The 22086-nt window shown below is 45.2% G+C and overlaps 1 protein-coding gene across 1 annotated transcript in view; it reads left to right on the top strand.

Annotated features, from left to right (window-relative positions):
- Kif6 (kinesin family member 6) overlaps window positions 1–22086 on the top strand; it is a 312499-nt gene that overhangs the window by 128927 nt on the left and 161486 nt on the right. Inside the window, exon 10 of the mRNA XM_057751369.1 lies at window positions 4197–4300. Within this exon, the coding sequence (XP_057607352.1) occupies window positions 4197–4300 (104 nt within the window). The remainder of the gene's footprint in view (window positions 1–4196; window positions 4301–22086) is intronic.

Genomic DNA, 22086 nt, shown 5'->3' with positions numbered 1-22086 from the left:
TCACTTGTCAAAGCCTCAGTTTATTAGCGTAATGGTTGCGGCTTATATATATAGCCCCTGGATGAGGAACCTGGGTTGGGTGGGGGGTTTTGCCGGGGTAGCAAAGGTCACTAGTCAGCACACCTGGTAAGTGGAAACATTCTTTTTGTGGCTCCGTTAACAAACAGCTCTCAAGGTAGTTGGGATGTGGGGGCTCTTTGCAAACATTCTTAGGACAATGGTCCCTACTATCAAGGTAGTTGGGATGTGAGGCAGATTCTGTCAGCAAACAGCTCTCAAGGTAGTGGGGCTTTCTGCAAACATCCTTAGGACAATGGTCCCTGCTATCATCTTTGGGAAAATGGCTCCTGACAGTGGTGCTGATATCCCATCGGGGTGTTGTGCTTGCTGCACAAGTGCCGTGTGCACTGAGCTGCGTCCCCACTCCCAGTGAGAAACTTACATTTTTAATTAGGCTCAAAGATATATATGTATACTTAACATACACGTGCACAATTCGCTGAACCTTGTTGTGGGGCAGGGGCTCTGTACTGAGCAATGCTCTAAGAACCTGTATGCATTCGCGGATGGAATTCTCAGCAACCATGTGATGAGCTGTTCGACTGTCTCCATGGAAAGAAAAATTGAAACACAAGGGTATGAAATAAGCTACTGATTGTCTTAGTAAGAGTGTGTATCAGAGCCCAGTGGTCAAGCTTAAGAAATCTGCTTCATGACACAGCATGGCCCATCCTGTGGACATACCCAACAGGCAGACATGCAGTGACTCAGCAGGACAATACTTACCCAGTCCTGGGTTCGATCCCCACAACTACAATGGAAAAAATACAATTATATTTATAGTTGGGTCTTAGCCTTTCACAAAACACCCAGTTTTCCTTTTTAGACAGAGTAACAAGTCATCGTTCACATATCTCATACAGAGAGTTATTAAGTAGAAATATTTTGTCCAAGCATCCTATTATGTATTATAGAGTTTCCTAAAACCTAGCGATAGTTTGATTTATGGAAAAATTAATAGTTTCCTTAGTTTCATAAAAATAACTCCTGTTTTCTCAAAGCAACTTTTATGCAAGGAAATCACAGATACATAATTCAATTCCCTACTTTGAATATATTTTTCCTTTGTGTTTTATGGGTTCTCTGCAAAGGAAAAGCAGCATTAGGTCAGCTCAGGCCACGGTCGTGGTCTGAATTCCTGCTCCATCACCTACCTCTCCCCACCTGAAGGACAGAGGGAAAGGAAGGAAAATGAATAATGGGGCTAACAGCCTCAGGGAGTCTTGCTTTCCCTGATGGAGAAATCAATGGGTGAATCGGGAGCTTCCTTGTGCCCACCTTGGTCAGACCCCAGCATCACACAGAGTCCTAGGGAAAGAAACAGAATACAAAAGCAGAGTCAAAAGAAAATGCACCCCTAGGGAATGTAGTCTGCTGTCCCTTCCCCTTCTGCATCCCAAGAGCATCACTGTGGCTGCCCCTGCCCCCCCGCATCCCAAGAGCATCACTGTGGCTGCCCCTGCCCCTCCTACACCCAAGAGCATCACTGTGGCTGTCCCTGCCCCTCCTACACCCAAGAGCATTGTTGTGCAGAATGAGAAAGGTTCTATTATCTGGATGACAAAAATTAGTTCACAATTTATGGAGAACAAGAATATAAAACATTGGAAGCATTTCTTTATTTTCTTTAAATTTTGCCAGAGAGACTTTTCTTTGAAGACTCTGAAGGCAGAAGACATCCGTGTGTGTTTGATTTAGGTCTGTGACAGATTTAAAGTAAAGAGAAATTGGGAGCAAAAAGCTAATAGCTGATAATTGAAGCGATTGCTGTGGTTCTTCCTAGTGATGACTGATGTAGTGACTGCCAACCGTGGCTTGCTACTCTCTGTATTAATGGCACCTTAAACCATACACTGGTGCTTACTATTTTAGTGTGAACCTTGCCTGTAATACAAGTGACAATCAAGACTTTGTCCTAGGGGGCAGGAGGGATGGCTCAGCAGTTAAGAGAACGCACTGATGTTGCAAAAGCCCCAAGTTCAGTTCGTAGCCTCCATGTCAGGTGACTTGCAGCTCTAGAAGCTGATGCTCCAGGTATTCTCATGTGCCTGCACTCTCATGCACATGCCCCCCCATTAGACATAATTGCTAAAATGATACAATTAATCTGTTTTAAGGAAGTGTTAAAAGAAACCACTTAAGATACAACTTGGTTGGAATTTCCTGTGTCTTACTCTTAGATTTTAATGGCAAATATGGTGTCACCCTGAGTGATCAGAATCTCCAAGCACCAGTACTTCAAAGCGACATGGTGATGGCAGGAACATGAGCTGGACAGATTCCAGAATGAGTGGACATGGGCCACGATCTCCCCAGATGCCTCTAAGTACACAGGAAATCTGTAGGACGCATGGCCGTAGTAATAGTAGTTTGGGTTTATAAATCCTTAGAAAGTCTAGAGCTGGGGGATGACTCAATTGATGAAGTGCTCACTCTGCAAGCATGAAGTCCTGACTCTGAGCCCCAGAACCCACCTCAGAAAGCTGGTGTGATCACACACTTGTAATCCTAGTGTTGGGGAGGCAGAGGGGGATGATTCCTTGGGCATGTGCACCCACACACATCCGCAGGCACAACGACATGAAGACTAAAGCATCAGTGTCAAGGCGGAGAGGGGAAAGCGAACGACCCTTGTCCAGAGGGCGCTATTCTGTATAGCTCGGAGGTTTCTCACTGTGTTTTGAAAGGAGGCCAACAAGTAAAACATGGCGCCCTGCACATTTGAACAAAGTCCCTGGAGCCTGTGTCCAAAATGTTCTTGTGATTTAGAGGGGTCGTTGGTTCTGTTGATGTGGTCAAGGGAGCCTGAAACTCATCCAAATAGATCTCTGGAAGCATCTTTAGAACGTGTTACCTGAAGACAGGGGAGCACAAGGCTGCAGCTGTCCTTGAGTGTGGACAAACAGTGTGAGCCCGGGGATGGAAGTCACAGTCCTGGACCTCTGCTTCCCTCCCCAACATAAAACCAGCCAAGAGGGAGCCGGGAAGATAAATCTATTCCCCAATGTGGCGATACCAGTGAGGCCATCTGCCACATCCCTGATCAGCAGGACAGATGGCATGTGCGAGTGAACACAGGTGCCTGTGGAGGTCAGGAGAAAGCATCAGATCCCTTGGAACTGGAATTATAGACAGCTGTGAGCCTCCTAACATGGGTGCTAGAAACTGAACTTAGGGGCTCTGAAAGAGCAGGGGCCACTCTGACCCACTGAACCAGCTCTCCAGCAGATAGCTTACTGTCTGAGCCATCTCCTCAACTCCAGTGAATTCTGATATATTTTATTGGAATATTACATGCCCTTGAAAATTCATGGTGAGGAGCTTCATAAAGCAGTATAACTGAGCTCAAATTACATGAAAACAAAAGAAAACAAGATACATGAAGAAATAGGATATTTACATAGTTTAAGACAGGCAAAATGATATTCTCCTTTATTAAAGGGGGCGTGCATTGGAGCGTGCATGTGGAATAGTGTATGAAGTGTAAGTGTAAGTGTTTTCATGAGTCCTAACTTCATTATAGCACACTCCAGGAAGGACAGAAAGGGAACAGAGAGAGATGCCGCAAGTTGTGTCTGTAATGGTTTATTGTTGTTGTTTTGTTTCTGTTGTTATTTTTCAAGACAGGCTTTATCTGTGTAGTCCTGGCTCTCCTGGAACTAGCTCTGTAAACCAGGCTGGCCTCAAACTCACAGAGATTTTGTCTCTGCCTCCTGCGTGCTGGGATTAAAGGTGTGCACCACCACCACCCAGCTTGTAATGTTTTATTTGTTGAAAAATACAGTTCTAGAGTTATTTAGTCCAAATATTAATGTTAGGGACACTAATGCCTTTTAGATTGTTCTCTATCCAGTTTTGTCTCCTAAAATAGTTAATAATTTTAATTAATTAACCACCCATGTTTGCACACTTAATGCAAATGTAGAGTCAGAGGACAATCTGCAGGAGTCACTTTCCTTCTTCCACTGTGTAGGTCTGGGTCCCAAGGACTGAACTCATGTGTCGGGCTTGTCCCCTAACCATTGAGCCACCTTGTCCCCAACCATTGGCTCATAACTTCCAAAGCTGTGTTTTGCTGCCACCAAGGTTGCGTTGGCCAGAGGTGGACATGTGCTCTCCCACTTACCCCTGCACAGATGATTACCCGCTTGCAGAAGGAGATTACTGATCTGAAGGCGGAGCTGGCCATGGCCACTGGAGAGTGGAGGACCGAGGCACTCACGGAAGAAGAGCTCCATCAGTAAGCACAGACTCACTTCTCTTTTCAACAGAGTAATGGTTGAGTTCTCTGTCCACCTCAGAGCCTGCTTGGTCTCCTGGGAAGGTCAGAAACCTCACCAAGGTGCCAGTGAAGAGAGGGGGTTCTCCATGGAAAGTGGGACAAGGCTGGTAGCATCTCTGCTGCCAGGGCTTTGAGGAAGTAAGGACCAGAACCCCACAAGGCTGGGAATTGCTCTTCCAGGCCAGTGCTGCGAAGGGGCCGCAGACTGGATGCGCCATTACACACAGCATCTGCTTGGAGCTGTGGGTTTCAGGTCTGAGATGAGAAAGAGCCCTTGTCTCACACTCACCTGGCTTCGGGTACCAGTGTCTATCATGCTAGAGTAAAGTCTCTCCTTTATAGCACTGGCCCATACATTGCAGCTAAAAACTCCCATTTGGCACAAAAGCCAGCATTCAGGACTTTGAGCCTGGTGTTTTAAGCTGTGTGGTACATTGTCCTTCATTCTGTGTGAGCTGTGGAGGAGGCCTCTGTTTCTGTGTAAGGGTTGCTGTGATGCAGATGCTGGACAAGGCTAAGGAGTCAATGGTGGGCTCCACTTTCAAATAAGAAGTAGAGCTTGGCTGGGGATGTAGCTCAGTCAGAGTTTGTCTAGCATGCGTGAAGGCCTGGGTTCCATCCCCTAACACTGCACGCCTGTAATACCCACACAGGGAGGTGGAAACAAGAAGATCAGAAGTACAAGATCATCCTTGGCTACATAGTGAGTTCAGACCCAGCCTGGAGATGCATGAGACCATATCTTTTATTTTATCTTATTTTTTATAAAAATTTGATTTTCTTCATACAACATATTCTGATTACATCTTAAAGAAGAAGTTCTTTAAGATGTTTTTGAAGGCGCAGTGCCCCATCACCAGCTCCTTCTAGAAGGGAAATGGTGAACAATGGAGAAGGCAGTTCTCTGTGAACTGTGGAATCTTGAGGCTGGCACAGTTTCTCAGCAGATAGCCATGCTTGCTGCCAAGTCTAATGGCCTGAGTTCAGTCCTGGACTCGGGGTAAAAGGGGAGAGGGATTCTTCCAAGTTGTTCTTTGACTTTCTTCTTCTCACTGTGACACACCACACACAGACTATATATATCACACACATACACACACCACACACATATCACACACATACATGTCATACATACCACACACACATACCACATACACACCATACACACCATACCACACATGCCACACACACACCACACATCACACACACACACATGCACAATGTGTTAAAAAAAATAAACTATAGAATCCCTGCCTGTGAGGCCTGACTGAAGCATGGAAAGTCTTCATGGAGCTTTGTGCTGTGATCAAAACTTATTCCTCTGGGCTCATGCCTCCTACAACTAGAATTTAACAGCATAGCAGCCCCACAGCTTCCCTGACAGCACCACTGCGTCGCATGTGTGAAATCAGAGTTAGTTATTAAGAATTTCATCTCAGGACTGGAGAGCTGCTTCGGCAGTTAGGAGGTTCCTAGTTCAGTTCCCAGCACCCACATGCCAGCTCACTACCATTGTGACTCCTGTTCAAGGGGATTGGATGCCCTCTTCTGGCCTTCAAGAGCACTGCATACATGTGGCACACATACATGCACAGAGACACATACACATAAATCAAAAACAAACAAATAAAAATAATAACGTTACTCCTTAAAATGTGTCGAGGTGACCTTGATCCTGAGGGGATTTGGCTGAGAGTCAGGTCACTGTGCTGCTCCTTCTCCTCAAAGGAAGGATAGTGTTAGCTTACCAAGAATCACCAGCATTTGACCCAGCCAGGAAAGCAAAACCCCGTAGGCCTGCAGCAGAGGACTCTGACATGGGGAAATGGGTGCACAGAGGATGGCATAGCCAAGATACTCAGCCATTAGTAAGGCACCTTGGAGGTCAATGGCAGCAGGAGCTGGGGCGGGGCACAGTGAGACAGTGTGATTTAGTGGAATGTCCTTTATGTAATAATTTCTGGGAGTCAACTTTGGAAAGAAAAGTTTTGTTTTTAGCTCACAGCTTCAAAAATATTTGTTTCTGTGCTTGGCTTGGGGGAGAGCATCATGGTAGACAGTCACAGAGAGAATAGCTGCTTAACTCGTGGCAGTGCCCAGAAAGCAGAGAGAGAGTGAGGAGGCACAGGCCAGGCCAAGATAAAGTCCCAAGGACCTTCTCCCAGCGATCGACTTCATCCAGCTGTGCCCAGCTTCTTAAAGTCACCAGCATTTCCCGAAATAGCATTGTAAGCTCGAGACCAAGCTTGGAGAAAGGAGCTGGAAGGGGATACTGTATTCTTTCTATCACCAAGAACCAAGAGCTGGCCCCACCCCACAGGTCTAGAGCGCGGGGAGCAGCCCCACAGCGTAGGTGCCCTGTTGAAGAACTGCAGCTGCTGTCCGAGACACCATCCAGGAGACCGCCCTGGCTTCCTCTCAATAGAGGCACTATCTCCCATTGGTGCCCAAATTGGTTGAACTTATCCAGAAGCCAGCTATTAAGCAAGTCAGGGAGTATGGTTGTCTCTGATTCTGAGTCAGGTAGGAAAAGAGTAGAAATTGGACCTTAAGGGACACACGAAATAAACACCAGTGCTCTCCTGAATGCCTGTGCCCTGGGTATCACTTAAGAGGCTCCACTGAGGGGCAAAATTTTCCAGTATGATGGTTCAGATATGTCATACTCAGTGTGCCTATTCTGACCCAAATTTGGAGACTTCCAGAATCCTTATAAAGAAGCACAAAAATCTCTAGCCACATTTAAAATGAAGAAGTAGCATTACCAGGGACTAGAGGCTTGAAGAATCCCTGAGATGGTGCACAGTTAAGGCTTGGATGGGCAAACAGAAGGGATTGGCTAAACACAGGACAGCATGATGAGGGCTCCAGGTGCAGGGGTGCAGGGATGCTGACATAGGAGGGAGCTTGGGGCAACCAACAGCGCTTGGGCTAAGAGATGGGTTAGTGTGTAAAGGTGCTTGCCTCCAAGCCTCGTGACCTGAGTTCAACCCTGGAGCTGCGGCGATGGCAGAGGAGGGAACCAGTTCCGCAAAGTTGCCATCTGACTTCCACATGCATTCCATTTCTCTCTCTCCCTTCCTCCATCTCTTTCTCACTCTCTCTTCTTTTCTCTCCCTTCTCCCTCTCTCCTTCTCTCTCCCCTCTCTCTATTTCTTTCTTCTTCTCTCTCCCCCTCTCCATCTTTCTCTCCCCCCCACACCACTAATAACAACAAAAAATAAATAACAATAATAATAATAATGTCAAAATAATAATAGTAGTAGTCATGAATTAAAATAAGCATCTTAAAAGAACAGGTTCTGCACACAGTCATGGTGTAGAAAACATTCAGAAAACCTTAAAAGGATCTAGAAGTGACCAGAGGAAACAAAAGTCAAGGATCTGATTTATAACAGATTTTCCATCACATAAGGACTAGTAGTGATTTTTTTTTAAAAAAGGCACTTCAAATGTATTTTCTAGATCTAGAAAAAATAATACTAAAAATGAAGATGAAATAAAAGCATTTTCCAGACACACAGACTTTCAGACAGAACCTAGATCCCTTCCTCCCAGGACTACCATGGCCTCTACATTAACAAAAGGAAACATGCAATACAGGGTCGGAAGCAAAAAGGATGAGCAAATGTGTTCACAGCTTCTCCGTGGCACCTTTTGTCATATGGCACTTATACCATGCCCTCTGTGAGCTCCCCTGTTCTCTCATATGTGAAGCTGCCAGTTTAACACTCACCGAAGGGCTGAAGAGATGGCACAGTGGTTAGGAGCTATTGTGCTCAGTTAGAAGACCTGAGGTCAGATCCCAGCACCCACACTGGGCAGCTCACATTTGGCTGTGGCTCCAATTACAAGCTGTCTGATGCCCCCTGCTGGGCCTCCATGGGTATCTGTGACTACATATGGGCACACACACACTTGAAGTTTTTTTTAAGTCCTGGAAATCACAACCATTGCCCATTGCAGGAGCTGAGGGAGAGAGTGAAGGGAAATGACACTGTGACAGCAGATTAAACACTGAAGGACCCTAGATCTTACCTTGGTTTCTGTAGAGCCATCGACCACGGATATGCAAATGCCGGCCTAGACAGATCCAGCACAGAGGGCAGAGGGCTGGCGTTCTTTTCTGTGCGTAAGCAGTTATTCATTCATCTCACATTTGTTACTAATCGTGTGATCACAGAGCACCATCATGGGCTCCGAAAGGAATGCAAAGACACACAAAGCCTATGGTTAGCTCTCATGGGGTCCACAGCGCAGGGGTTGGTGACAGACATAAGCACCACGGATGACAGAGTATTGAAGCCCCACGAGAAAGTTTAAACAGGGCAGGGTGAGAATGCAGCTATAGCACAGTTGCTCAGGCTTAGAGCCTCGCCGAGCCAGGTCAAGTCTACTGACTGTAATCTTGAGCACTTCCCAGAAGGGTCACTGCTGTGCCATCAGGCACAGGGTCTCCTTGGTGATCTCCCACCAGCAGCTAGGGACATCACGGGCTGCCATCCTTGTTTTCCTGCCAACGCGAAGAGCTTCAGAAGCACCAGTATCCGGGTGCCTGTCTGGAATGACAGTAAAAAGGACTCTCCTGGGCACGCTGTTCTTCATGTTTGTGGCATTGTGTTTGCCACCATTAACCAATTACAAGTACTTCCTCACCCTAAAGGAGATAGGTGAATGAGAACTTGCCTGCAGTTCATCCCTGGTATTTGGCACCATCAGCCTGGTTTTTGTCTCACAGGCCCCTAGATACTTACTCAGAAATGGGAATCCCCTTCGGTTCTCCACCCACACTCTCCAAATAGAGGATGGAGGTCATGGTGCAGGAGATGAGACAGCACCATAGCTCAGCTGGAATAGCCCAGCTCTTGGCAAGTCTGCTTCTCTGTCCTTCGGGTCCTCAGGCACATGGCGAGTGGCATGGCCTTCCTCCTGGGAATTCGCAGATACTGGTAGGTCTGGCTTTCTCTGTAGCATGTTGGGCATGCTGGGCATGTTGGGCGCCCTGCTCACATTCAGTCCCAGAACGCTTTTGAACCATTGCCCAACAATTCCTTGGTGAATGTAAATATTTGTTGGATTGACTTGGATGCTTTGATTGAAGAGGGTCTCAAACATCAGCCTCCAGTTAGTATGATATTTTTAGTTTGCATCTTTTTTTTTGGTCCTTGCTAAATCTGAAAAGAGACAGCTGGACAGAGGCTGTATAGCCAAGTCAGTGTTTAGACAGAGCTCCCTGGTGCCGACTTGGATGTGACGGAGCTGCTGAGCACATATCTTTGATAGAAGACTGAGCTAGAGATCTCTGGCTCTGCAGGGCGTGTCATAGCCTGGCTCAAGTCTGCGTGATTTTGAGCAGCACTTCACTCCTGGAATGAAACCTAATTGGATCTTACCAGATCAAGTTTGCTCAAAAACTTCTAGATCATTCCCTAACAGAAAAAAAATGCAGATTAGTTAATATTTCTGCCAAAGTTTATGGAGAACATCTTAGATGTTAATCATTTTAATGGGTACATCAAGGGGCTAGTAGAACAAGATCCAATGATGATTGTGGGGAATATAATTTTACTGGGGAAATGTTGCACATGTATGCACACATGCATAGCATACATGCACCTAGACAGCAATGCATGTGCACACAGGAAGCAAGGCAATCATGGAAACGATCTATCTCCACTGAGACTTTTTACACATACCTACCGGGGGTTGGGGCATGCGCACATCACAGTTTGTGTGTGGTGGCCAGCGGACAGTGTGTGTGGGTCAGTCCTCTTCTCCACCGTGTGGTCACAGTGAATTAGAATTTGCCCCTACTATGACTCTGTGTTTAACATCTTCCACCTGTTTATTTTTTACAGGCCCCTAGATATTAACTCAGAAATGGGAACCCCCTTCAGTTCTCTGCAAGCCTCCACACTCTCTAAATGGAGGTGGGGGGGTCATGGCGCAGGAGACAAGATGAGCCCCTTAGCTCAGCTGGAATAGCCCAGCTCTTGTCAAGTCTGCCTCTCTGTCCATCACCATATAGCCAAAGATGGGCCTTGAACTTCTGATCCTCCTGCCTCCCTTTTCCAAGTCCTGGGATTCAGCAGGTTTGTGCCTGGATAAATTTTTCCTCCCCATTCCTCTTTCTATTGGACACTTTTATCTGGGCACTGGGGACGGAACTCAGAAAAGAGACATAAAATATTTCATGTATAAAGACTTCAAATAAAAAAGAAATGGGGAAGGAAAATACAGACAAGAGTTGCCGTTTAGCAGGGTTCCTGAAAATAATTTACATGATAGGTTCATGTTATTTTAGGACCACTCTTCCATAGGAAAGGGCAGAAGCTAGCTGTCATTAGGAACAGAACGGTGTTTGGGTGAGACTTGAGTGATGGCAATGAAGATGGAGAGGAGACAAACCAGAGACCGTGTGGAGGAAGACTCAGTAGAAGGGACTGTGGAAGTGCCACAACACAAGGAATACTGCAGGGAGTTATCTGGGCACAGTGGTACCTTCTGGAAATCCCAGCTCGTGGGAAGCGAAGGCAGGAGGAGCAGGAGTCCAAGGTCATCCTTGGTTACATGGTGAATTTCAGGCAATCCTGGTGGCATGAAAGTGCGCATGTGCACACACACACATGCACACACACTCACACACACACACCTCACAAAGGGCAGAAATGGAAGCCACAAGGGACAATGAAAGGCGCATGGGGCAGGCTGAGCTCTTGGATTGTAGGTTGAGAGTGGAAAGGTAAATTTGTGAGAGTGATGAGCATCAGGATGACATAATACTGAGTTGGGAGTAAGGACCAACACCAGATTCAGACTCCTGGAAGTGTGGAGTCATAAGCCTCAGGATCACACTTCAGATCCAAGCTCCCCAGCCTCCCCACCCCCGCCCCGCACCCTGGTGAAAAGGCACCTTTATGTGACCTTTTGTCCTTTTGTTTGGTTACACAGCTCTTTCCTTCTGATTTTTTTTTTACATTTAATTAAATGTTCCATTTATTGGATTTTAATGCTGGCAAATAACCTCCTTTTTTCTGTATTCTAGGGTGTTAGTAGTAAGCACTCTAAAAAGATGGTCTATTGAACAGCAGCGAGAGCTGCTTGGTGGTTAGGAGCGCTTGCTGCTCTTCCGGAGGATGTGGTTCAGTTCCTAACACCCACAGTGGGCAACCCAAGCTCCAGGGCATCTACCACCCTCTTCTGGCCTCTGCGGGCACCTATAAACATGTGATGTATGTACATGTTCTCAGGGCTCAGGCACATACAAGCATAAAGTAAAAATAAATATTTTAAAGACAATGAAATGAATAAAAACAAGCTTACTCTTTCATGTCGACTTGACACAAGCTAAGAGTCATCAGAGAGCAGGAAGCCTCAGTTGAGAAAAAGTTGTCTCCATAAGAGTGGGCTATAGGACAGTTTCTTAATTAGTGCTTGTTGTGGGAGATCCCAACCCATGGACGGGTGGTCCTGATTCTGCAAAGAAGCAGGCTGAGCAAGCCATGAGGAGCAAGCCAGCAAGCAGCACTCCTCCATGATCTCTGAATCAGTTCCTGTCTCCAGGATCCTGCCTTGCCTGAGTTCCTGCCCTCACTACTTTTGATGATGAACTGTGAATGAAATAAATCCTTTCCTCGCCAAGCTGCTCTTGGTCATGGTGCTTCATCATAGCTGTAGCAACCTTAACTAGCTAACAAGTTTATAATATATTTGCTTGGGTAAAAGTGACAGATTCATAAAAGACACTGATTTCCAAGTTCACTAGGCAAAAATAGACACCCTGTGTCTGTAGAAGGTGAATTCATAGTAAAAACTCTCCAATGAGGAAACTCCAGGAACGCTAGGCATCCATTAATATGCCCTAGAGTACTTCAGCTTCAAGCACAGCAGCTTTACCCAAGCTTCCCGCACAACAGTGCATGCAAGAATCCCCCGTGCATTGTACTGCTCTGACGTTGAGGGCAAACATGTGAGAACAGGAAGCAGAGCCACCCTCCCCGTGAGTTAAATCCCTAACAACACCCACATCACATCCAGGAGGTGAACCTCATGGCAGAGATGCAGATGCCATGTGTGTAATTCCCTGTGATGAGGAACTAGTTAAGACAAAGCCCTTGATCATTCCAATGGATGGAGGCAAAGAATTTGATAAAGTTCTTGTTTATTCGCGGTCAAAACTCAGCAAAACAAATAGGAGGAAGCCTCCAAACTTTAACACCATCTATCAGTGTATAGATGTGTATAGATATATATTACCTGCCTATGTATGCATCTACCATCTGTGTATCTCTCACCAAGTACCTATGTATCTATCATCTACCTATCTGCCTATCATGCACCCCTCTATCATTTGTCTATGTGCCTCTCACCTTATATGTACATGTGTGTGTCTACCTGTCACCCATCCCTTTATTGTCTATTTGTGTGTTTATGCATGTACCTGTCTGTTATCTCCCTGTCTGCTGAGCATCCATCCCACTGTCTATCATCCATTTCTAGCTATAATAAGAATAAGGAAAAGACATGATTCTTTCTTAAAGCTAGAAGCAAAAGTGAAGATGTTTTCTCACTGCTTGCATTCAGCACCACACTGAAAGTTCTAGATAGAATATTATGGTAAAAAAAAATCAATAAAGGACACAAATATCTGGAGAGGAAGTAATAAAACTGTCACTATACACAAATAACATTCTTTCTATGTAGACAGCATCAAACAACCTGAAAAGAGTTACTAAGAAATACTAAAAGGAGTTTATCAAGGTTCCAGAATACAAGGGTACAGGAAATGAAAAGACAGCAACCCTTGACGGTAGCATTAATATTTTAAATAGTTTATAGATAAAATTAACAACATATGTTTACTCTCTGTATTATTAAAACTGTAAGACAATAGAGGAGCTTTCCAGACCTGAAGCGATGGAGAGCTATCCCATTTTCATAGACTCTCAGATGGTGGGTCTGCCTAGATCGACCTACAGCGTAGTCTGAGTCTTCTGAGAATCCATGTGGGAAGTGATAAGGAGGCCGTAAAGCTCACACAGCTGCTACCACTACTGAAAATAGCTTTGCGGAAGAACCTGAGTCGGGCAGATGAGTCAGTGAGCGAAGGCACTTGTCACCAGGCCTGACAACCTGAGTTCAGTCCCCAGGGCCCACAAGACAGAAGGAGAGAAGTGACTCCCACAAGTACTCTGACTACCTCTTGCATGTACACACACACACACACGTGAGCACACACACACAAAACAAAACATCCTTCACAACAAATTTCTCACACACAAGTGTTTTCTTGAGCTAGATCACAAGCATAAATGTACAACTTCAAATGCATAACTCCTAAGAAGAAAAGATAAAGCCTTTGTGACCGTCCATTAGGCCAAGGTTTCTTAGAACCTAAAAAAACCAAACTATCAAAAAAATAAAAAAGAAACAGTAAGCTAGATTTCATCAAAATGAGAAACATCTGTTCTTTGAATGATATTAAGAAAATGTTTTAAATATATATATATTTTCTTATCAAAACATGCGGCTATAAAGGACTCGTCTCTATCACAACTACATAATAAGACAACAAGCAATAAACATGTGGACAAAATCCGAGAGCAGCCGTTACATCAGGAAGCAAACAGGTGCCGAGGAAGGACAGGGAAGCCTGACGTCCGTCACCTTAGAGATGATGGGACGGCTGTCACTCACGCACGCACTGTGGAAAGGCAGTGTGCTGTTTTCTCAGAACAACAACGGTGGCCTGAAAGACAGCTCCGTGGGTAAAGGCGTGGTCACCAAGCTGGATGACGTGACAGGAGTTAGATCCCTGGGACTCACCCGGTAGAAGCAGAGAACTGGTTCCTGCAAGCCATGTTCTTCACATTACACCCATCCACACACTAAAGATGCAAACATAACTGTAGATCTCATTACAGCCACTTCTTAAGGTTAAACATAGGCATCAGTTTTATTAATACCTTTAGATGTCTCTCTCAACTGCCACATTCTTTCTAACCTGAGTCCTGGCGACTGAATTCAGTTCCTCATGCAGTGAAGTAAGCTGGTAAGCATTGCCCAGCTCAGCTGTCTATGTCCCAAGCCCTAAAAGTGACTCTTTACAATATTAAAGAAGACTAAAGCCAAATTGAAGAGCATGGTATATTGCAACAACACAGGGAGAGGGTTTGCTTCCAAAGGACTCCCTTGTACTAATAAAACTTCACTGATGTCTAATCTTCTATTTAGGTCCAAGTCAATGTGCCGAAGGTGGAGTCTGAAGTCTTATTTTTTTCTGTTTTAAACATTATTATAAAATATGTTGCAAATAAAAAAACAAACACCAAAATTAAAGAGACCCAAAGACTGTGCAGAAAAATGTCCTCTATTGTCAGAGGAGTCATTTAGAACTGCGGCTGGTTTTATACTTTTGCTGTTGAGTATGTTTTTAGGCACTTATCCACCAACAAAAATGAATGCGCTTAATGGACACGAGCTATGAAGAAGGATACAAAGCTGATTGTTTCTTTAGTTCTAGCTTGAACATGCATTTCATTCTATCAAGTGAATCTCACTTGAAAAGAAAATCCACTGTAACGTGAGGGCCTGTTTGTTGGGGTTTCTGTCCTTCCCAGTTCCCACGGCGGTTTAGCCCCAAAAGAATCACACAGAGATTATGCATTAGTTATAACTGATTGGCCACTTAGCTCAGGCTTCCTGTTAACTCTTATAACTTATATTAACCCATTATTCTTATCAGTGTTAGCCACATGGCTTGGTACCTTTTTCAGGAGGGTGGGTCACATCTTCCTTCTTGTGTGTCTGGGAATGACAGCAGAAAGAGCTTCCTTCTTCCCAGAATACTCATATTCTCGTTGCCCTGCCTCTACTTCCTGTCTGGTTGTCCCGCTTATACTTCCTGCCTGGCTACTGGCCAATTAGCATTTATTTAAAACATAATTGACAGAATATAGACAATTCTCCCACACCAATCCACTTAGGCTCTGGAGAGACAGGGCAACAGAAGAGACTGTCATTGAGTGTATCTCCCAGTGTCCCCAGAGATGGCGCAACAGTTAAGAGACTGTCACTGAGTCGCTTTCCCAGTGTCCCCAGAGATGGAGCAACAGAAGAGACTGTCACTGAGTTGATCTCCCAGGGTCCCCAGAGACAGAGCAACAGAAGAGACTGTCACTGAGTTGATCTCCCAGGGTCCCCAGGACTTGAAATTTGACTCAGCGCATATTTGTTTTCGGAATGGATTGTCACAGTAGCAACAGGAGAAACATCCCGATGAGTCATGTCACACACTGGTCACAGTGCCTGGGCCAGGGAATTCCACACCCAGGAACTGCTACTCTCCATGCCCTATAATTCCTTGATAGGAGTTTAGCTGAGGGAAAGACTTCCTTTACAGATGTCCTGGCAGGCCTCACAGGAATCCAGGAGACCATGCCTTCCACGCTGTCTCAGTTACATTTCTATTGCTGTGATAAACACCATAACCAAAGCAGCTCAGTGTGAAAAGGTTTTATTTTGCTTGACGCTTCCACACCACAATCCATCACTGAAGGATGCCCAGAACAGGAACTTGAGGCAGAAACCTGGAGACAGGAACAGAAACAGAGACCATGAAGGAGTGTTGCTACCTGGCTTGCTCCTCTAGGCTCACTTAGCTTATTTTCTTTCTTGGTAGCCTAAGACCATGAACCTAAGGGTGGCATTGCCCACAGGAAATTTCCCACATCGATCATTAATCAAGAAAATGTATCACAAACCAGTTTTTTGGGGTTTTTTGCTTAATTGATGCTCCCTCTTCCCAAATGGCACCACCACACATCTTTTACCATCAGATCCTCTCTTTTGGTTGTTGTCACTGTTTTTTTATATATATGTGGAGGATGTGCACATATGTGTACACACTTGTCGAGGGCAAAGGAGAATTTGCAGGAGTTGGTTATCTCCTTCCATCTTTTGAGTCCTGGAGATTGAACTCAGGTCATCAGGCTTGGTGACAATGACCCTTAACTGCTGAGCTGTCTTGCCACCAACCCCTCCCATATCTCTATTATCATGATTCTCTTTAGAATATATCCATAATCAAGCATGTATATACAAAATGAAATAATGGATGTAATTTTTTCTGGTTTTTGAGGCAGGGTTTCTTGGCTGCTTTTGAGCCTGTCATTCTAGCTCTTGTAGACCAGGTTGGCCTCCAATTCACAGAGATCTGCCTGCATCTGCCTCCCAAGTGCTGGACTGAAGGCATGTGCCACCACCAGTTGGCTAATAATGGATTTTTGTTTTTAAGAAAAAGAAATAGTATTTTTCTCCTAGTTCTTTTACCTGGCAATATTTCCTAAAGTTTCTACTGAAAACCAAAGATTATCTTTAAAGAGAATTAATGTGGCATGTTGACTTTACATCTCCAAGTAACACAATGGAATAATTTCATTTAATTAATACCCTCCACCATTAACTGTTCTCTAGACTTTGTAACTGAATTAAAACCTAATGTTGCTTCCTGGCATATAGAAAAATGTTGCATAACACGTAGTTAATTCTGAGGTTGAAATTGCATCTTGTTCTGCAGTCTTAACATTAAATTATTCTCATAGTTAACAGTTGTGTTTTTATTGCAAAATATAACAGTATATATTCTTAATCTGTGACTTCAGGCTGGTGTTGTTCTTTTATAATTGGTGTAAAGCAGCATATCCAGGGCCGGGGGAGGGGATGGTTCAGTGGTATAAGCACTTGCTGTGCAAGCATGAGGAGCTGAGTGCAAATTCCTAGCACCCACATAAAAATCCACCTATGGCTTTGTATGCCTGCAACTCCAGCACTAAATATGGCACAGAGACAAGGGGATTGCTGTGCCTTACTGACTTCCAGACTAGCTCCAGTTTTACTGAGATACCCTGTTTCAAAGGCAACAGGCAAAGAACATTAGAATAGGACATCTGATCTTCTCTGGAGTTGACATGCACTCCTGTGTGCACGCATGTTGCATATCTGAAAGACTAAACAACCCAAAATCTATAAATCGCCAGAATGGACTGTCAGGAAAATGCTTCCCAGTTCACATTGTGTTGTGTCTCACTGCCACTTCTTTAACCATAACAAGGTTCTGTGTATTCCCTGAGGAGGAAAATTTCCTAAAACTTGTAAAACTTGCAAAGTCAAAAATAGAGTAGTAACCCTAATCATAAAGACAGCAGATGCATAAACTTTATATTATTATTTAAACTGACATGAAAATTTGTTTAAATCTTTGCAAGTATGTGCATGTGTATATGCATAATTAGATGATGTGTTGATTTTTAAATTTTTAAAAAATACTGATATGTGTGTTGTGTTTATGTGAATGCAGTTGCCTGTGGAGGCCAGAAGAGGGCACCAGATAACCCAGAGCTGGAATTACAAGCAGGTTAAGAGTCACCAGAAATGGCTGCTAGAAACCAAACTTGAGTCCTCTGTAAAAGTAGTACAGTCTTGTAACTGATGTGCCATCTCTCAGCCCCAGTGTGTGCTGCTTGTGGAAAACCTAAAAGTAGCTAAGAAACCTGCATGTGCCTACGCCTGCATGTAAGCCAGTGAGAGGCAAGCAGAGGTTTGAAAAGGAGGTGGTCCACACTGGAAGGAAGCTGTGACTTTGCAAGGGGCTTGGAACTGTACTGTCCAAGCCCGAGGTGTGGAACGCAAAGCTCTCTGTCTCCTCGCCTTTTCCAAGGGGTTCCAATGCCCATGGAACTATGCGTGGATTTTTTTCTTTTACCAGGGCAATGCACTTTCCAGGTACTGCGCCCTCTGGTTGTTTTTATTCTGCATTCTCTGTTCTTTCCTTTCAAATGCTGGACATGTTGACAAAAACCTTCTGCTTCCCATTTTCAGAATTTCACAATTCAACATCTGAGTAATAGCTGCACTGAAAATACTCAGACATATTACAAATTGTGAGGGGACATAGTGGAATCTTACAAAGGGCGAGATGAATTGAGGTTTGCTGTGGACATGGCGAAGGACGCGGCTTGTTCACTTGGGGTTTTGATAGGCGGCTGGAGCTCTGTGTGCATTTCGAACCTAACCTCGAAGTGAATCTTCTGATTTGTCTCATTTGCTTACAAATCCCCGGGCTAAGCAGAGTTCAGAGGGAACAGTTTGTTTTAGCTTCCCTTCCTGCGGCTTTTAGGAGGCAGATTGAACTGTCTCCTGTTTGAGTCCACACACTTGGTGCCTCTGAAGATTCCCCCGAGCCATGTCACCACTCCACTGGGATGCATTCTTCTTTTTAACTTCACAACTAATAAACAGATATGGTTGGGTGGGCTAGGCTCCTTAAGCACTTCCTAGCAGAGAATGTCTAAAGGACATGTTGGAGCAGGAGCAGGAAATTTGGCTCAGTAAGTAAGGGGGATTGTTGCCAAGACCTGGCCTGGTGTTTCATTCCCATGACCCAAAAGGTAGAAGGAGAGAACCTACTCCTGCTAGCATCTTCTGACCTCCATATGCATGTTATAGCATGTATGTGCACACACATACACAAATAAATGTAAAAGTTAATTTATTGATATATCAAGACTGTGTAAGTCTGAGTTCATAGCATATGTCAACACAAGGTATATACTAAATATGTGTCTTTAATTTATTCCCCATGCCGACCCGAGTGCATGCCAGCCCACGTCCAAACACTTCCCACTCAACTTTCAAGCATTCTTGGTAGAAACTTGGGTTTTCTTTTTGTCCCAACTCTACATCTTCTAAGGAAAGAGAGACATCTCCCAAGACAAACCAAAGTCAAGTGCTCAGCTTGCCCTGTCTGGCAGGGTAACTGCCTGCCCGTTATCTCAGGGCAGCTGAGATGCTGCGGTTAGGCATAATGCCTGGAGCCTGGATTGCTCCTACTCCGTTCCAGGGTGCTCCTCATTCTCCTCCTCTTCCCTTCAGATTTCCCGCTTGTTCCCTCTGTGTTTGTCATTAACCCAACATTCTTTTGCCACCTCCTCAAGATGTGTCCTCATTCACAGTAGCCACTGTTGCCTGGGATCCCATTTCCACACATTTCTGGAGAAATCAGATTTCCCCTTGTCTGGCTGCCGTGCATGTTGACTGCTTTTCTCATCAGTCGACTCTAGATTGGTCGCTTGGCAGGAGCCGGGCAGGATGCGGCACTAGGTGCTTCTCCAGCAAATGGGAAAGTCCATCCTGATGTTCACAGGCACGTGTTTCCTCCGCTTTCCGGGTAAACTCATCTCTTAGTTCCCAGTCTGGAGATAGGATTTTGTGCTTTTGGAGAAAAACGGGCCCGTGAGATGGCTCAGCAGATAAAGGTGCTCACTGCCAGGCCTGCCAGCCTGAGTCTTATCCTTGGAACCCATGCAGGAGAAGGAAAGAGCGGATCCTGGCAAGTTGTCATGTGACCTCCACACATTCACTCTGGCATGTGTGCACCCACACTCATAAACACCCACTTCCCACACACATAATATAAATAATTTTTAAAGAAACAGGAAGTCACTACACATCAAAGTGCCTCCTTCTTCCAAGTTCTGGGATCTTACTCTACCATGCCCCCGCATGGTACCCTTCTAAGGATCTTAAGTAATAGAATGCTAGGGTGTTCTAGAGTCGTTGTGATATTTCTGTGCTCATCAGCATCAGACATTGAGCTTATCTGGACTGATTTTGAATTAACTGGCTCCTTTACAAGATAGTCCGCTCTGAGCTATTCCCCAGGTGGGGAAAGGAAAATGTTTTGTATAGAAAAGATTGACTTCTGAGGCAGGTAGGAGGAAATGGTGACTCTTCACATGCAGGAGGCTTCTGAAGCAAGACAGAGAACAGAGCTCTCCAGTATATACCCGCACACTGCTTCTGACGCAGCTTTGGTTTGTGAGAAGCAAAGTTACTAACCAGTGCTCAGCTGAGTACCAGACAGTTTATGCAGAAGTAGGCACAGTTGATAAAGCCCAAGCTTCAGGCCAACACCGAAATTCTTCTTCCCAGTTCAAGTAACCATGGGGCCAGTAACCTATGAGGTAATTTGACAAGCAGAAATATAGAAGTCAAATGGGTAGCTTCTAAAGCCAAGCCTTCCCTCCTTGCTGTGAAGCCGGGGAGGCCTGAGGGGACTCTTGATTGCACCAGTGAGACACACTCACCTCACAGTCATGTTCTCACGTGACTTGTGTCATGCATATCCCACAGTCACATGTGCACAGACAGTGAGAAGCCATGGCATGACCCCAGGCTCTTCCCTGTGAACCCAGGGCGTAAGTTACTTTGGGGTACTCCCTGGCTGCTCTGTCCTGCCTGTGGCCTCCTTAGGCCATTCTCTGGGTGTGGAGTAGGAATTTCTTCCTCGGCTAAGCTTGACCGTCCAAAGTGTCACATTTCTCTCCTGGGTTAGGGAAGGGGAGATGATCTAAGCTGGCTTCTACAGGTTTTTATATCTTCAATATGAAACCATATTTAGCATGCTCAGTGCATATACCTTGAATAGTATGGCATGACTGGCGCCCGTTTGCGTGGCTGCTCCTTGTATTGATCAGCAATAATCAATCGTGTAAACTACTAGGAAGGGGCTGCTTGTGAATCTAGACGAGAGAGGTTTTCTTTTCCTTTCTTTTTTCAATGACACAATGTGTACATGAGTGTGGGTATATGCACACACATGTGAAAGGCATGCCCTTGGGGTCCAGAAGATGATGCTGGATGCTTCTAAGCCACCCAATGTGGGTGCTGGGAACTGAACGCAGGTCCTCTGCCAGAGCAGTAGGCATTCGTAACTGCTGAGCCAGCTATCCAGTCCTCTGACTCGAGCGGGTGCTGTGTCCCATCGATGACTGTGTGCTCTGGTTAGAATGCTGGTCTTTGTTTTGATGGCGACAGTCCACAAGTTTTCCCACCCAGGCCTTTACAGCACAGAGATGCCTGCTGTAGATTTGTCACCCAGGACATAGCCATGGCATTGTCATTGCTTTGGCCCCTTCTGTCCCTGTGTGCTGCTGCCTAGATCCACACAAGGCAGGGTCTGACCTCAGTGACAAAATGCTCAGTTGGTGCCAAGGCAAACACGATGTCAAAAGGGCTGCTTCCTGAGGCTACCACGTGGCCTTCAGACAGAAAGGGGAGGTGCTGCTGGCTTCCGGCCACACAGCAATTTCTTCTTGAAAGGAAAGCAATCTGGAATAAAGAGTCAAATTGTACCTAGTGCTAGGGACTGGGAGGATGACTCAGTCCTTGGCACACAAGCAGGACCTGGGTTAGAACCCGTAGGGTCGGGGAAGAGGGGTTGTATGTGCAACATTGTTGTAATCCCAGCACTACAGAAAGGGAGACAGAATTCTTGGGGCCCACGAGCAAGCCATAGTCAAATCAGTGAGCCTCAAATTCAGCTAGAGTCCCTGTCTCAAAATATAAGGTGGGGAACCCTAAGGAAGTTAGCAGGCATCCGCCTCTAACGTGCCTGCAAACTGACACACATGCTCGCACCACAAGATCTCTTTCAAATTTGTAAACACATAAGTAAAATATAATTCTACCTAAACTCAAGTGTTGGAGTAATTAGAAAGGCAGGAATTACCTGTGACTGGGGAAAAACAGAGGCAACTTTTGACAGATTAGATGACTCAAGGAAGATTTAGAAAAGTGAAATTGGCCTGGAGAGCCTTGCAGGTAGAAGGACCACGGCAAGTGAAACTACACGTCTGGCACGTACTTTAAAGATACACAGGCAGCCTCAGAGACACGGTGATGGG

The sequence above is a fragment of the Chionomys nivalis genome, chromosome 19, assembly GCF_950005125.1.
Source record: "Chionomys nivalis chromosome 19, mChiNiv1.1, whole genome shotgun sequence".
Lineage (NCBI taxonomy): Eukaryota > Metazoa > Chordata > Mammalia > Rodentia > Cricetidae > Chionomys > Chionomys nivalis.
The sequence above is the reverse complement of the archived record's forward strand: the minus strand, read 5'-3'. Positions and strand labels throughout refer to the sequence as shown.